The sequence below is a fragment of the Bison bison genome, unplaced genomic scaffold (assembly GCF_000754665.1).
Source record: "Bison bison bison isolate TAMUID 2011002044 unplaced genomic scaffold, Bison_UMD1.0 scf7180017864222, whole genome shotgun sequence".
Lineage (NCBI taxonomy): Eukaryota > Metazoa > Chordata > Mammalia > Artiodactyla > Bovidae > Bison > Bison bison.
In genome coordinates this window covers 388,818-403,691 of record NW_011494794.1, presented here as the reverse complement: position 1 = coordinate 403,691, position 14,874 = coordinate 388,818, and the positions used below count along the sequence as shown (strand labels likewise).

The 14,874-nt window shown below is 40.4% G+C and overlaps 1 protein-coding gene across 1 annotated transcript; it reads left to right on the top strand.

The window, feature by feature from the left end:
* The first annotated feature begins 13,773 nt into the window (after positions 1-13,773).
* Positions 13,774-14,619, top strand: LOC104992721 (40S ribosomal protein S13). Its single transcript, XM_010845689.1, has 2 exons — positions 13,774-14,130; positions 14,446-14,619. Exons 1-2 carry the CDS (start codon positions 13,810-13,812, stop codon positions 14,578-14,580), a joined length of 456 nt encoding a protein of 151 aa, XP_010843991.1. The 5' UTR covers positions 13,774-13,809; the 3' UTR covers positions 14,581-14,619.
* The last annotated feature ends 255 nt before the right edge of the window (positions 14,620-14,874 follow it).

The following is a 14,874-nucleotide window of genomic DNA, read 5'->3' as shown; positions in this document are numbered from 1 at the left end:
CCACTCTAGTAACCTTGCCAGGAAAATCCCATGGAGAGAGGATCCTGATGGGCTACAGTCCACGAGGTTGCAAAGAGTTGGACACGACTGAGCAACTAAAGAACAAATAAACATATTGCAGAATATAAATGTTGTTCACATGCATTATGTAATATTCCTAGAATATTGCAAGGCAGTTATGCAGGGTTCAGAAGGGTTATCTGTTAGCTGTGTTATCTATTAGCTCAGTGATAGATCAGTGACAAAACCAAGATGAGAAATCATGCTACTTTTAACCCTCTACTGTGGCTGAGATAGTAAAGAATCTGCCTGCAATAAGGGAGACCCAGGTTCGATCCCTGAGTCAGGAAGATCCCCTGGAGAGGGGGATGGCAATCCACTCTAGTACTCTTGCCTAGAGAATTCCACAGACAGAGGAGCCTGGCGGGCTATAGTCCATGGGGTCACAAAGAGTCGGACATGACTGAGCGACTACATCATGCCTGTCACTGCACTTTGGATGCAGAAGAGAGAGTAAATTCAGACTCTGTATGCTCCCTACTAAATTCTGTGATTTAGTCAGCCAGTTTAGGCAGATACAGAGCTATTTTCAGTCCACATTTTCACTACAGCAGGATTCAATTTCAAGCAGTTATTGTTCTACTTAAATTGATGGCTGAAACACATTAAATATGAAGTTAATCTTTTTTTGGTCTAGACTATTCCGTTTCATTAATCACTGCATCATACAGACGGATTCCTTAATAATCAATCTCATGGATTATCATATGGCTTTGGGGGAACAAGAGGCCTTGGGAGAGGAAGAAATCAGCAGAAATGAGTTGGCCCCAGCAGTAAGAAATGGCTGAGGATGTTGTAGCAGATTTTCCACTAGAATGTACATCCATCAAATTTTATGACTGGAGAGAAGCAACAATAGCTTCCCCCACCGTCCACCTGTGTTCTGAACAAAATGTAAAATAAGGCAAACTAGTAGGAAAGATGTGTTGATTGCACATTGAATGGTGGAGAGTGTGGTTTCCATCTGCCCTCATACAGGCTTCCTCGTGCTGAAGTACGGAGTCAGCCAGCCTCCCCTCAGAGCAGGGAGCTTTCAGCAGAAGCAGAAGGCCTTTCTCTGGGGGAGAGGCTGCTCCCAAGAGAACAGGGGGTGCAAGAAGCTGAGTTATGCATGCTGGATTCCTCTCTTCACCGAACAGATCACTCCTACTTGGATATGAGACAAGGTAGGGCAAGAGGTCAGGAGCTTTAGTGGTGGTGGGGATCCTACCTCCAATGAACCAAAGAAGTGGGGAGTAAAGTGCCCTTCAGGCAAACACATTCCATCTAATAAGACCTACGTGGAGCTTATAATGGAAATGAGATCTTAAGTGGGATTTGGAGGGGACTTCTATTGGTGGTAGGGAGAGTGGACCCTTCTCTGTCTGCTTTGTCATTGTTCTCATATACAGATTTCAGTGTCTGATTTCTTTTACCTGCTCTGAGCTGAGACATCCTGCTTCCCTCCCACATTGTATTTCTGACTTTAGAGTCTTCCTGGGGAAACCTATCTCCACTCTAGCTTGAGATTCTGGCCTGTTGCATCCAGCACACTCCTCCCCACCCATGTTGCATATATTGCTTCATGATGGGGGGTGGGGAATCCTCCTTTCTTCAGCAGACAGAAATAGAAGGGCTCTGTTTTTGAGAAGTTTAAGTTGAAGACTTGTCTAGTAGCATTGTTGATATTTTATTTTGAGGAATTAGAAGAACATTTCATTTGAAGGGCTAGGGAGTAAATAGCAATACACAAAACTGGCATCCTATTAAGCCTACACAGTCAAAACTCACTGAGTGACATTGGCTAGAGAGAGCTCTATGGTAACCTAGGAAATAAGAATTTAGAGTGTCAGACAACAGAGAAAAAAATCAAATTATTGTCAGCTTGCTATAGGAACTCTTTTCAAGCATATGTGTCACAGTCAGTAGGCAGACATTTAAAAAGCCATGGCTCCAAGCAAATGTATTGCTTGGTTACTCCCTTAAAAGCACTTTCATGTTTAATCTCAACTCCAAGATCTTCTATCCCTATTTTTGTTCCTTTCTCCCACCACAGAACTTTCTTCTTACCATTACCAGCACAGATCCCATGTTTAAGAATCATAGTAGAGCAGAGCTAAAAACCACCCAAATGGTTCTATTCCAACAACCTCACTTTACAAAGGGAAACTGAGTCTGAGTGATATTCATTGATTCGCCCAAGGTTCCCCCCACCACCCCCACCCCCACCATCTCATAAAGCAACAACATACCCAGGGGTAAAACACAGCTCCCCTAATCAGCCACTGACAACAGAAGAAGGTCACAGAGTTTCTACCTTACTGCAGCTGTTTTCTGTTTGTTCCCTTCTGTCACTTTAATGTCTGAAAAGCAATCTAATTTAAAAGTAATGCATAATCCTTTATAGAAGTTTCTAGGGTTGGTATTTCTAGCGATTTTGTCCTTACAGGAACTACTTATTCTGATAATGTTGTTGCTACTATTGATCACTACTTGCTTGACACTATGCTAAATGCTTCACAAATCTAATTTCATTTAACCTTCACAACTATATTACAAGAAACTCATGGAGGTTAAGTTCTTCAGGAGATACAATGTCAGATCTCATCAAATTCATTTCCAGCCTCTACCTTAGTACCCCAGTGAGGACAACACAAGGATCATTGTTACCTTTAAAGCACAGACCTTGGCTAATCATAACTGAATCCATTAGACACTGTCAGCGTGCTGCTCACCCCATGGGTGCCAGGTGACATTTCTAATGAGTCATTCATGGGCATGAGGGAGAGGGAGGATTCTGTTGCTAAATACAGCCATCACAGAAGTTGTCTTGAATGCAGCAGGCCCAGGCTAAAGTGAACTACTAACTAAGTCTGTGACCCTTGGAAAGATGTTTACTGAGGAGGGGAGACTGTGAGTTTTTGTTGAGGTCAGGACACAGGCTCTTATTTTCTGGACCAGTATGTTGGAGATTTTGTTGAGTGGATCTGTAGGCAAACCTTCAAATATCACCTCATTCTATTGAGTTAACCATATACAGTGCTCATCACCCAAGTTCCACAAAGCGCCCTGTATTAGGTGCTTTAGAAACCTATTTTTAATTTTTAGGACAATTGCATTATGGTCATTTTAGATATAAAAATACGGAGGCTTAGGAGAAGGCAATGGCACCCTACTGCAGTACTCTTGCCTGGAAAATCCCATGGGCGGAGGAGCCTGGTAGGCTGCAGTCCAGGGAGTCGCTAAGAGTCAGACACGACTGAGCGGCTTCACTTTCACTTTTCACTTTCATGCATTGGAGAAGGAAATGGCAACCCACTCCAGTGTTCTTGCCTGGAGAATCCCAGGGATGGGGGAGCCTGGTGGGCTGCCATCTATGGGGCCGCACAGAGTCAGACACAACTGAAGCAACTTAGCAGCAGCAACAGCAAAGAAGGCCTAATGCCAACGTTTACCGTGCCAGCCATAGTAAACGATAGAGTTGAGTTTTGCCCCTGGTGTGACTGGCTCCCAAGTGCATTTTCTTTACACCAGGCCACAGAACCAGTACCACCTCTACTTCTGTTTAGCTCTGCCCCTTCCCACCCTCCCACGAACTGCTCTGTCAGTATACTTTGTTTGGAATCTCTAAGACACACCTTATATTTTAAAAGAAAAAAATTTTTTTAGGAATTCTAGGACTGCTGGTGAAATTTATTTCCTAACATTTCCCACTTGACTGATCTGTGACTGACATTTCTAGTCATACCAGTTATTTGAGTACTTCATTGCAAGAACACTTATCAGCAATCGCTATCTGTAAAATGTATCAAGTGAGTGTTATTGCTATGACAGCTCATGAGTTCCAAACTGCTTTTACAAACTGAGGGTTTGACAGAGCCAAGATGGATGTTACCAGTTCAAATTGCTTTTCACCAGTAATTTCTGCAGTGATGAATATTGTAACTTGGATGCATCTAATGGGTACAAATAAGGATGGATAAAGCAAATGCAGTGCAGATAGAGCACTTTATATTTTTATGGAAACGGATTTGATTTTAATCATTTTAGTGTTTATGTATGTATGCCTACTATGTACTGAAAAATGTGCTAGATGTTAAGGGGAATATAAATAATTACTGTTGTTCTATTGCTAACCTATATTCTAGATAGAGTGGAAACACACAAACACTAACACAAACTGTATGTGTTTGTCATTTAGCAACACTTTCAAGGCACATATATGCATGTAATATAATTCAATTCTCACAACAACCCTACAGAGAAGGTATAACCTTCCCTAAATTATAATGAAAACATAGAGATTTAGAGAGCTTAGGAAATACAGCCAAAATGTTAGAGAGCCAGGACTTGAATCCAGCCTGTCTGACTACAGGTCTATGCAGGTTCCACTATTCTACTTTGCCAAAAACGAATACGACCTTCCAGGGGGTGGTATAGAATTAAGTGCAACTGATGTTCAGAAAGGGGAGAAATCCCTGTATGCCAGAATAGTTGGTCTTGGGCAACAGTGAAACCGCTGAAAAGGGAGAAGAAAGATGACTTCCAAGGAGAGGATGTGAGAGGAACGTTGACTAGCAATAAGAATAGGTCTGTTCAGGACAGTAGATAAACTGTAGTAAAAGAATAGAGAATTGTTGAACAGGGGTCAAAGATGATGATAAAGGAGCATGTGGGGCCAGACCATAGTGAGTCATAGGTGCCAGCGAATCCAACACTGATGGTCACCGTTCCTGGGAGCTCCTTGTGGGCTCAGTTAGTGCTTCCCTCTCCCTCTCCTTGCTTCCCCTCAGTGCATATTTTTATTTGAAAGGTCACTTGAAGTTTTCAGGAAACATTTACTGACTGTTATAATTTGGATAGTCTCCTTTTAGGGTGCTCCTAGAACATGGGATTTTGTCCTGCAAAATTTATCACTTAAAACTTACCATTTAAGATTCTATATTTTGTTTTTCCCTAACTGTTTTAAGTGAGTTTAACTTATGACCTCAGCCAGATGATAAACTTCTGGAAAGCAAGGACTGTGTCTTATTAATTAGGCATTACTAAGACTACCTTCAAACATGCATTTTGTAAAACAATGATAAAATATATTGGAGAACAGAGACTCAAGAGCAGGGAAAATATAAATAGGAATGAGAGGCAGCAGAAGCAAGCACACGTGCAAGGGCCACTGGCATTGCTCCTCCCAGTAGATGGCTTCCTTTGGCACCTCTTCATGCCAAAGTGCTGAACTTCGGCAGCAAGTTGCAAAGAATAATAGCATCTCCCAGGGAACAGCCTCCTTGGAACCCCCTTAGGTAGCTTCAGAGTGAGTTACATAGCCTGGCACTTCTCTTTGGATACCTGTTCTCAGCACTGCCGTTCAAGTGACATCCAAGCAAGTTCTGAGACACCTTCTCATGGGAGCAACACCTGGCATCCCAGAAAACAAGTTTCTTGGTGAGTGTCACTTCTGTGGCACCTCCCTACAATGGTTTATTTTGGAACCCCAGATGATGATGTCCCCATGAGTCCTGCCAACGCAGTCCCTCTGTCCTGTTACATCGTGCAGTACAGCCCAGTTGCTCCCTTGAGAACAGGTCTTAGAGACCAGCCCTGGCGTAGGGGGTGTCTTCCAGATTTCTTCCTTCCTGGGTCCTCTGCCTTGGTCCTAGGAATAGTGGCTTCTCTGTATATCTGCTATTTTTATATTCTTGATAGTCTTCTACATCCTTTAGTACCTAATCCCCTATTATTCTGATACCTTGTTATAGTTAAGATTTTTTTGTTTCTTTGTTCAAATCACTAAAACAAGTGCTGAAAGGAGTAAGAAAAACACCAGTCCCTTGCTTCAGCCATCTTTTACCACCCACTGCACTCCTCAGATGTAATACTTTAAAACACTTGTATACTTATCTCCACATTTCTATGTAAGTTGTTTACACTGTTATTTCTAGATTTGTCAGTTTTTGATGTTATTCATTCTTAAAGTTCTTCAATCATTCCAATAGTTTTCTGACTATATAAATATTATTTACCATTTAGCCAAGTAATGATGATATTCCCTTTCTTGTATAATTAAAAAAAATAGTTTTAGAACTAATAATTGCCTTGGCTATTGCATTTTTAGAATTCAGAACACCTCTTTTATTTTTTAAATGCTTGACAGATCTGCCAAATATTTATTGTAATGTTTCCATGTGTACAGATGGATGTGTAAATCTTTTAAAATCCACTTCCCTGTAGAATCAGTACAGATTTGTCATAGAGAAAGCATTCAGAAATGTCTAACTATGCTTTTCGCGCCCTAGCTCTGATGCTGATCCTTCACAGGGGTGTGACCATAGATATATTTCTTAAGCGTGTTAGGCTTAGTTTTCCCACAATAAAAGGGAGAATGCAGTTGTACATCTATGCTGCTGCTGCTGCTAAGTCACTTCAGTTGTGTCCAACTCTGTGTGACCCCATAGACGGCAGCTCACCAGGCTCCCCCGTCCCTGGGATTCTCCAGGCAAGAACACTGGAGTGGGTTGCCATTTCCTTCTCCAATGCATGAAAGTGAAAAGTGAAAGTGAAGTCACTCAGTCGTGTCCGACTCTTAGCGACCCCATGGACTGCAGCCTACCAGGCTCCTCCATCCATGGGATTTTCCAGGCAAGAGTACTGGAGTGGGGTGCCATTGCCTTCTCCTGTACATCTATGAAATATATTCTAACTCTTGGGTTCATGGATCCCTAATTAGTCTATCCAGTGATAACCCTTGCTCTAGGACTAACTATAATTCTCAGTATTAGTATTAGTACTTACTTAGTATTAAGTAAGTACAACCCAGCCTTTCAGCATCTTTGTAAAGCCACTATATATTGGGCCCTTTTACTCCAGGTAGAAAAACTGATATTCTTTGTCTCTGCTCTTAACATAACTCACTGATGAAAACTAACTATTGTCGGCCTTTTTATCAGCTATGTATAAACATAATTCTGCCTATATAGTTTAATTCTATTTCTTAAACTTGCATTAAGCAACTGATTGTTGAAAACGTTATACCAGGTGAAATGGTCATTCATTTTCTTCATGGAGGATAGTGGAGTAACAGTATATAACAAAAGGTATATAAGAATCTTTGAAAATATTCTTACCCATCTGTTTGTTGGAGAAGGAAATGGCAACACACTCTAGTATTCTTGTCTGGAAATCCCATGGACAGAGGAGCCTAGACGGGGGCTACAGTTCATGGGGTCATGAAAAGTTGGACACAACTAAGTGACTGAGCATCTATTTGTATATTTAACAAATACTTTTCAATGCCTATGTCTCAGGCAGTTTTCTAGGTTCTGGGGTGGGGCGAAGCAAAAATACACAATGGTGGGGTTTACCATTATTGGCAGAGATAAATAACATCAAACAATTTTGGAAAAGAGTTGATTTTCAGCAATGAGAAGTGATACAAGTTGGTGTGTGAAGTTGACACAATGAAAAATCATACAAGTTGTGTATGAATTTGAAAGAGAGGATTTTACTTAAGGAGGTCAGAAAAGGCTTGTCTGAGAAAATGATTGTTGAGCTGAGAGAAGTCAAGTAGGAATTAATGAGGCAACAGGGGAGGGAACAGTCCTCCATGCAGAGAAAACAATGTTAAGTCTCAATGGCGGGAGACAGCCCACCAAATATGAGGGACCCAAAAGCCTGTATGACTGGGGAGCAGGGGTAATGTAAGATGAGGTGGAGAGGGGGCATTATGTGGTCTCAGAGCCTCTTGAGTGTTGTGTTTATTCCAAGGGAATGGGGAGCCATTGAAAGACTAGGTTGAAGGGTGAACTCTGACAAGTGTTATTGAGATTCACAACTTGAAGAAGATCTTTCAGGCATCCTTGTAGAGAATAAACTCGAAGGGGTCAGAGTGAATTCAAGTAGGCCAGTTAAAAGGCTATTAATATAGAATTAAATATTTTGCTTCCATTTTAACTAGAGACCATTGGATCTTTAAATGAAGTAATTACTTCCCAAACTGAACTTGTGTTGCAAACCTCTGCCCTTGTCATCTCCCAAATATTTGTCCTTCTTTATTGACTGGGTATAGCAACAGCTCCTGGCCTGTCTTTCTGCAAACAACTAAACATCCTGATGCAGGATAGTAATTGCAATGTAAGACCCAAATCCTTCCCTCTAGTCATAAACGAGATGTGAATTTCTAACAACCAGGCAATTGCAAAAAGTGTACTGAGGCACAGTTGAACCAGGATTTTATATCTCCTTGATGAATAAATTGGCTTACCACATAGGCAAGCTGATGGTTAGCCTTGAAGCCAATTATTAAAACAACAGAAAATTGCAAATCTGCTTAGCCAGAGAATTTGGTCGTGCTGTGTAGACTTGGAATTAAACCCTATTTCCAACAATCTTTATAAAAAGTAAACATATAAGGTTTGAAAATCAGCCTGTAGGATGTAGCAGTCACTTTCAAATTTGTTCTGATGATACTGACATCACTATATTAAAAACTTTCATTTTGTTGCTTAAACTTAATTCATCCTGAGTTGCTTTTGCCTCAGCTGGAAGAATTGAGATTGGCCTTTCCCCCCTAAAATGTTCAGTGGTGTATATAGTGTCAGGGAGAATGATCAGTTCACCAGTTAAGTGAAAAACAGATTAAGATCACTATAGAGACCTCCTTTAAAATCTCAAACTTGCATTGGTATGCAGGCCTTAAACAGAACTAGTGCCTGAGGCATGCTTGCTATAGGTAAACAAGGATTTTCACAGTAGTGAGAATATGAAAATAAACTTTCTATCTGCAATGCTTTATTCTAATTGGAAGACTTAAATAGAAAGAAAATATTTTGTGTTTAGTGAATATACAGGTTCAGTACAAGCATGGATTCTCATATGAAAAATCCTGAGATCTAATTCACAAAAATAATTTAGTCATTTTCCTGAAGATGCACCATCTCAGATGTTTACTAGTAAAGAGATTTACCAAACAGTGCTCTCTTTAACAAGTTAAGAATCAAAACCATAGGTGTTATCAATTTTAAGTTTCAGGTATTGTGGGACTTGGGGAAATTGTGATTTGGGAAAGTGCTATGTAGAAAAAGTTATACATATTTTCTCTCCTGGTGTTCAACCACAGCAAGAAGTTCCTGATGGTTCCTTATTACTTATTCAATCTAAAATTCTTAACATGATATCAGAGATACTTCTTAAGCTCTTAGAGCTTCCCTGGTGGCTCAAACAGTAGAAAGAATCTGCCTGCAATGTGGGAGACCTGGGTTTGATCCCTGGGTCAGGAAGATCCCCTGGAGAAGGGAATGGCAACCCACTCCAGTATTCTTGCCTGGAGAATTCCATGGACAGAGGAGCCTGGTGGGTACAATCCATGGGATTGCGAAGAGTCAGACACAACTTAATAACTAACATTTTCACTTTCACTCTGAAGCTCTTAGTACACTAAATCATAATCTTTTGTTCACTATATTCATTATCATTATAAATTTTTTTGTTGTTTCTATAAAAACTTACTACAGACAATGGCTTAAAATAGCATAAATATATTGTATTATTGTGTAGATAGTTTAGCCTTACTGGGCTAAAATCAAGGTATAGACGTATAGATGGGCTACATCTTTTACCAGAGGCTCTTCCACAGGAGAATTCTCTGCCAGGCTTATTCAGGTCATTGGCAGAATTCAGTTCTTTGCAGTTATCAGATCAGGGTTCCCATTTCCTTGCCAGCTATCAGTTCAGTTCAGTTCAGTCACTCAGTTGTGTCTGACTCTGCGACCCCATGAATCGCAGCACGCCAGGCCTCCCTGTCCATCACCAACTCCCGGAGTTCATCCAAACCCATGTCCATTGAGTTGGTGATGCCATCCAGCCATCTCATCCTCTGTCGTCCCCTTCTCCTCATGCCCCCAATCCCTCCCAGCATCAGGGTCTTTCCCAGTGAGTCACCTCTTCACATGAGGTGGCCAAAGTATTGGAGTTTCAGCTTCAGCATCAGTCCTTCCAACAAACACCTAGGACTGATCTCCTTTAGGATGGATTGGTTGGATCGCCTTGCAGTCCAAGGGACTTGCGAGAGTCTTCTCCAGAACCACAGTTCAAAAGCATTAATTCTTTGGCACTCAGCTTTCTTCACAGTCCAACTCTCACATCCATACATGACCACTGGAAAAACCATAGCCTTGATTAGACTGACCTTTGTTGGCAAAATAATACCTCTGCTTTTCAATATGCTATCTAGGTTGGTCATAACTTTCCTTCCAAGGAGTAAGCATCTTTTAATTTCCTGGCTGTAATCATTGTGATTTTGGAGCCTCCCAAAATAAAGTCTGACACTGTGTCCACTGTTTCCCCATCTATTCCCATGAAGTGATGGGACCAGATGCCATGATCTTCGTTTTCTGAATGTTGAGCCTTAAGCCAACTTTTTCACTCTCCTCTTTCACTTTCATCAAGAGGCTTTTTAGTTCCTCTTCACTTTTTGCCAAAAGGGTGGTATCATCTGCATGTCTGAGGTTACTGATATTTCTCCTGGCAATCTTGATTTGAGCTTGTGCTTCTTCTAGCCCAGCGTTTCTCATGATGTACTCTGCATATAAATTAAATAAGCAGGTTGATAATATACAGCCTTGACATACTCCTTTTCCTATTTGGAACCAGTATGTTGTTCCATATCCAGTTCTAACTATTGCTTCCTGACCTGCATATAGGTATCTCAAGAGGCAGGTCAGGTGGTCTGGTATTCCCATCTCTTTCAGAATTGTCCACAGTTTATTTTGATCCACACAGTCAAAGGCTTTGCCATAGTCAATAAATCAGAAATAGATGTTTTTCTGGAACTCTCTTGCTTTTTCGATGATTACAACAGATGTTGGCAATTTGATCTCTGGTTCCTCTGCCAGCTATAGGTGAGGACTATTCCCTCCTGTCTTCTAGGGACCTCGGCATTTTTCAGTTCCTGGTCCCCTTTCTGCATCTTTGAAGCCAGCTCTGGTAAGTCAAGTTCTTCTCATGTCTTTCTCTGACACATCCTTCTGTCTCCATTTCTATGTTTAAGGGTGATTAGACTGGACCCATCCAAATAACCCATGATAATCTCCTTACATCCAAGTGGGCTGATTAGCAACTTAATTTCATCTTCAATTTTAATTTTCTTTTGCCAGGCAATGTAACATATTCACAAGATTAGGATATGACCAACCCTGGAGGCTCAGTGATAAAGAATCTGCATGCGATTCAGGAGACCCAGGTTCAATCCCTGGCCTGGGAAGATCCCCTGAAGGAAGCCGTGGCAACCCACTCTAGTACTCTTGCTGGAGAATCCCATGGACAGAGGAGCCTGCCCAGCTATAGTCCATAAAGTCGCAAAGAGTTGGACATGACTGAGTGACTAAGCTGTAGCAGCAGCAAATTTGAGGTTGGGGGCATTTTACTACCTAACACACACTAGAACTTTTTTTAAAATTGAAGTATAGTTGATTTACAGTGTTGTGTTAATTTCTGCTATACAGCAAAGTAATTCAGTTACACACACATATACATTCTTTTCCATTACAGCTTATTACAAGATATTGAATATAGTTCCTGTGCTATACAGTAGGACCTTGTTGTTTATCTGTTTTAAATATAGTAGTTTATATCCTCTAATCCCAAACTCTTAATTTGTCCCCTGCCCCTTTCCCCTTTGGTAACCAGAAATTTGTTTTCTATGTCTGTAAGTTGTTTTTGTTTTGTAAGTAAGTTCATTTATATCACCTTTTTAGATTTCACATATTAGTGATATTATGTGATATTTGTCTTTCTCTAACGTACTGAACTTAGTATGATCATCTCTAGGTTCTTCTATGTACAACTTTTTTTTCATGACTTTGCTCATTGCTGAATGAGCTAAACTATGAATAGTTCATCTATATATCTGTAGTGCCGTAGAGTAGTGTCTAGCCTTCAGTTGTTATTCAAATGTGTTTAAATATTGAGTAAAAAATCAAGCTTTTAAATTATTACCACCAATATAGAATTTCAATTACCATCCAGGATGAGGCCTTATTTCCACAAATCAATGTGGTAGATTTGAAGATGTTTTGAAACATAAATATTATAGAATAATCACATGGTATTATCTCTAAGGTTGTGCTTGCTTTCATGGCAAGTATAGCATCTGTTCCCAGGCCTTTCATCCCTGCTTGCTTCCACTATGGACTTTAGAGCAGGTGCTTCCTTCCTCAGCCATAGGGGAAAGTGATGCATTTCTGGCCAGTGGTTTTAAGTAGGCATCTGCAAGGGAAGATTTTGGGAAAGGTTTGGTTTTTTCTCTGATAAAAGAGACAGGCGTAGTTAGCAATCCAAAATACAAAAGGCAGCAGACCAGAACCTGACTCTTTTATGGAATTATGGATCAATTAAACCAACACTAGTGACCTGCTGTATCTAACCTTTGCATACAAGAAAATAAATCTGCTCCATTTCTGTTGCTCAAAGTCAAAAGCATCTTTCTTACACACACACACACACACACACATATCTCAGACACAACATCTCATAATCTTCTCATATACAGATGTTTATCTCAAAGTGTACATCTCATACTCTCTCTGTATTTATACGTATAGTTGACCCTTGGTATCCGCAGGAGATTGCTTCCGAGACTGTCTCAGATACTAAGACTAATTGGTTCTTAAGCCCACAAGTCCCTTATATAAAATAATATAGTATTTGCATATATCCCACAAACATCTTCCCCATATAAATCATCTATAGATTACTTTTTGTGTCTAATATGGTGTAAATGCTATGTTTGTTGTTCAGTCGCTCAGTGTGTCTGACTCTTTGCAATCCCATGGGCTGCAGCACGCCAGGCTTCCCTGTCCTTTATCATCTCCCGGAGCTTGCTCAAACCCATGTCCATTGAGTCTGTGATGCCATCCAACCATCTCTTCCTCTGTCATCCCCTTCTCTTCCTGCCTTCAATCTTTTCCAGCATTAGGGTCTTTTCCAATGAGTCAGTTCTTCACATTAGGTGGCCAAAATATTGGAGTTTCAGCTTCACCATCAGTCCTTCCAAAGAATAATCAGGACTGATTTCCTTTAGGATTGACTGGTTTGATCTCCTTGCAGTCCAAGGGACTCTCAAGAGTCTTCTCCAACACCACAGTTCAAAAGCATCAATTCTTCGGCACTCAGCCTTCTTTGCGATACAACTCTCACATTCATACATGACTACTGAAAAAAACCATAGCTTTTACTATACAGACATTTGTTGGCAAAGTAACATCTCTGCTTTTTAATATGCTGTCTAGGTTTGTCATTGCTTTTCTTCCAAGAAGCAAGCGTCTTTTAATTTCATGGCTGCAATCACCATCTGCAGTGATTTTAGAGCCCAAGAAAATAAAGTAAATAGTTGTAAATACAATGGAAACGCTATGAATATAGTTGTTGGTGCTTGTAAATTCAAATTTTGCTTTTTGGAACTTTCTGGAGTTTACTTTTTTTTCCAAATATTTTTTGAGCAGCAGTTGGTTGAATTTGCAGATGGGAAACTTGTGGATATGGAGGGCATACTTCATGTATGTAGTATATACATGAACACACATACGAACTTTCTGTACATGCTTACACTGGTTATCAAATTCTCAGAAATAAATTAGCTCAGATAAAATATAACTTAAATATGTGGAGGAAAAGGACTTGAAATGTAGTGTAACTAGTTTAGTGGGAAAAGAATCTATCAAAACTCTATAACCCCTGAAGAAAATCTTTGGCTCCTTTTGCTACCACACCGCCGCCACCATGGGTCGCATGCACGCTCCCGGGAAGGGCCTGTCCCAGTCGGCTCTGCCCTACCGCCGCAGCGTCCCCACCTGGCTGAAGCTCACTTCTGACGACGTGAAGGAGCAGATCTACAAACTGGCCAAGAAAGGCCTGACTCCCTCACAGATCGGTGTGATCCTGAGAGACTCTCATGGTGTTGCACAAGTACGTTTTGTGACAGGCAACAAAATCTTGAGAATTCTTAAGTCCAAAGGACTTGCTCCTGATCTCCCTGAGGATCTCTATCATTTAATTAAGAAAGCTGTTGCTGTTAGGAAGCATCTTGAGAGGAACAGAAAGGTAAGAGGATGAGACTGCTTGTACTAAATTCATATTAGTAAAATATAGTGACTCTGATTTGAATTATCCAAGGGGCACAAACAAATCAGTGTTTGCTTTGAAATGTTTCACCAGAAGAGATTTCTGGGGTGGGGGTGGGTGTTAGTTCCCTAAATTCCCTTAAGGACCTAATCTAGCCACACAAACCCTAGGCTCTGGTTCTATTAACAACACTAAGCAATTTTTCATTAAAGTGCAGGGTGTCTATACATTTTTCTGTTAAAATGATGTTTAGTTTTAAGTGGTTTTCCTGAATTCTATCAATTTTATTTCTAGGATAAAGATGCTAAATTCCGTCTGATTCTGATTGAGAGCCGTATTCACCGGTTGGCTCGATACTACAAGACCAAACGAGTCCTACCCCCTAATTGGAAATACGAGTCATCCACAGCCTCTGCCCTGGTTGCATAAATTTGTGTATTGTACTAAAGCAATAAAATCATTGTTAAAAAAAAAAAAAAAGAAAATCTTTGGAAGGTAATTTTAGAGGAGAGAATAGTATTCAATTATTTCTTTTCTAATATTAAAAGTCAAGAAACCTCCCCCCATTTTTTTTAACAAGGCCTTCTTCCTTCTTCTCTAGAACTAAAACTAAAAGTAGGAAAGCAGCTATTTGTCTTTGATCAAAAAGCCAAGACAATTTATTCAGTAACTTTCGTCCTTTCTGCACTGCTTTAATTTTCTTGAAGAAATCAATCCACTTGG

Excerpts from the sequence above, each read along its gene's own strand:
- LOC104992721 (XM_010845689.1), top strand. The coding sequence starts at position 13,810 with ATGGGTCGCATGCACGCTCCCGGGAAGGGCCTGTCCCAGTCGGCTCTG. Across the intron at positions 14,131-14,445 it reads ATCTTGAGAGGAACAGAAAG|GATAAAGATGCTAAATTCCG; the intron begins GTAAGAGGATGA and ends TTTTATTTCTAG.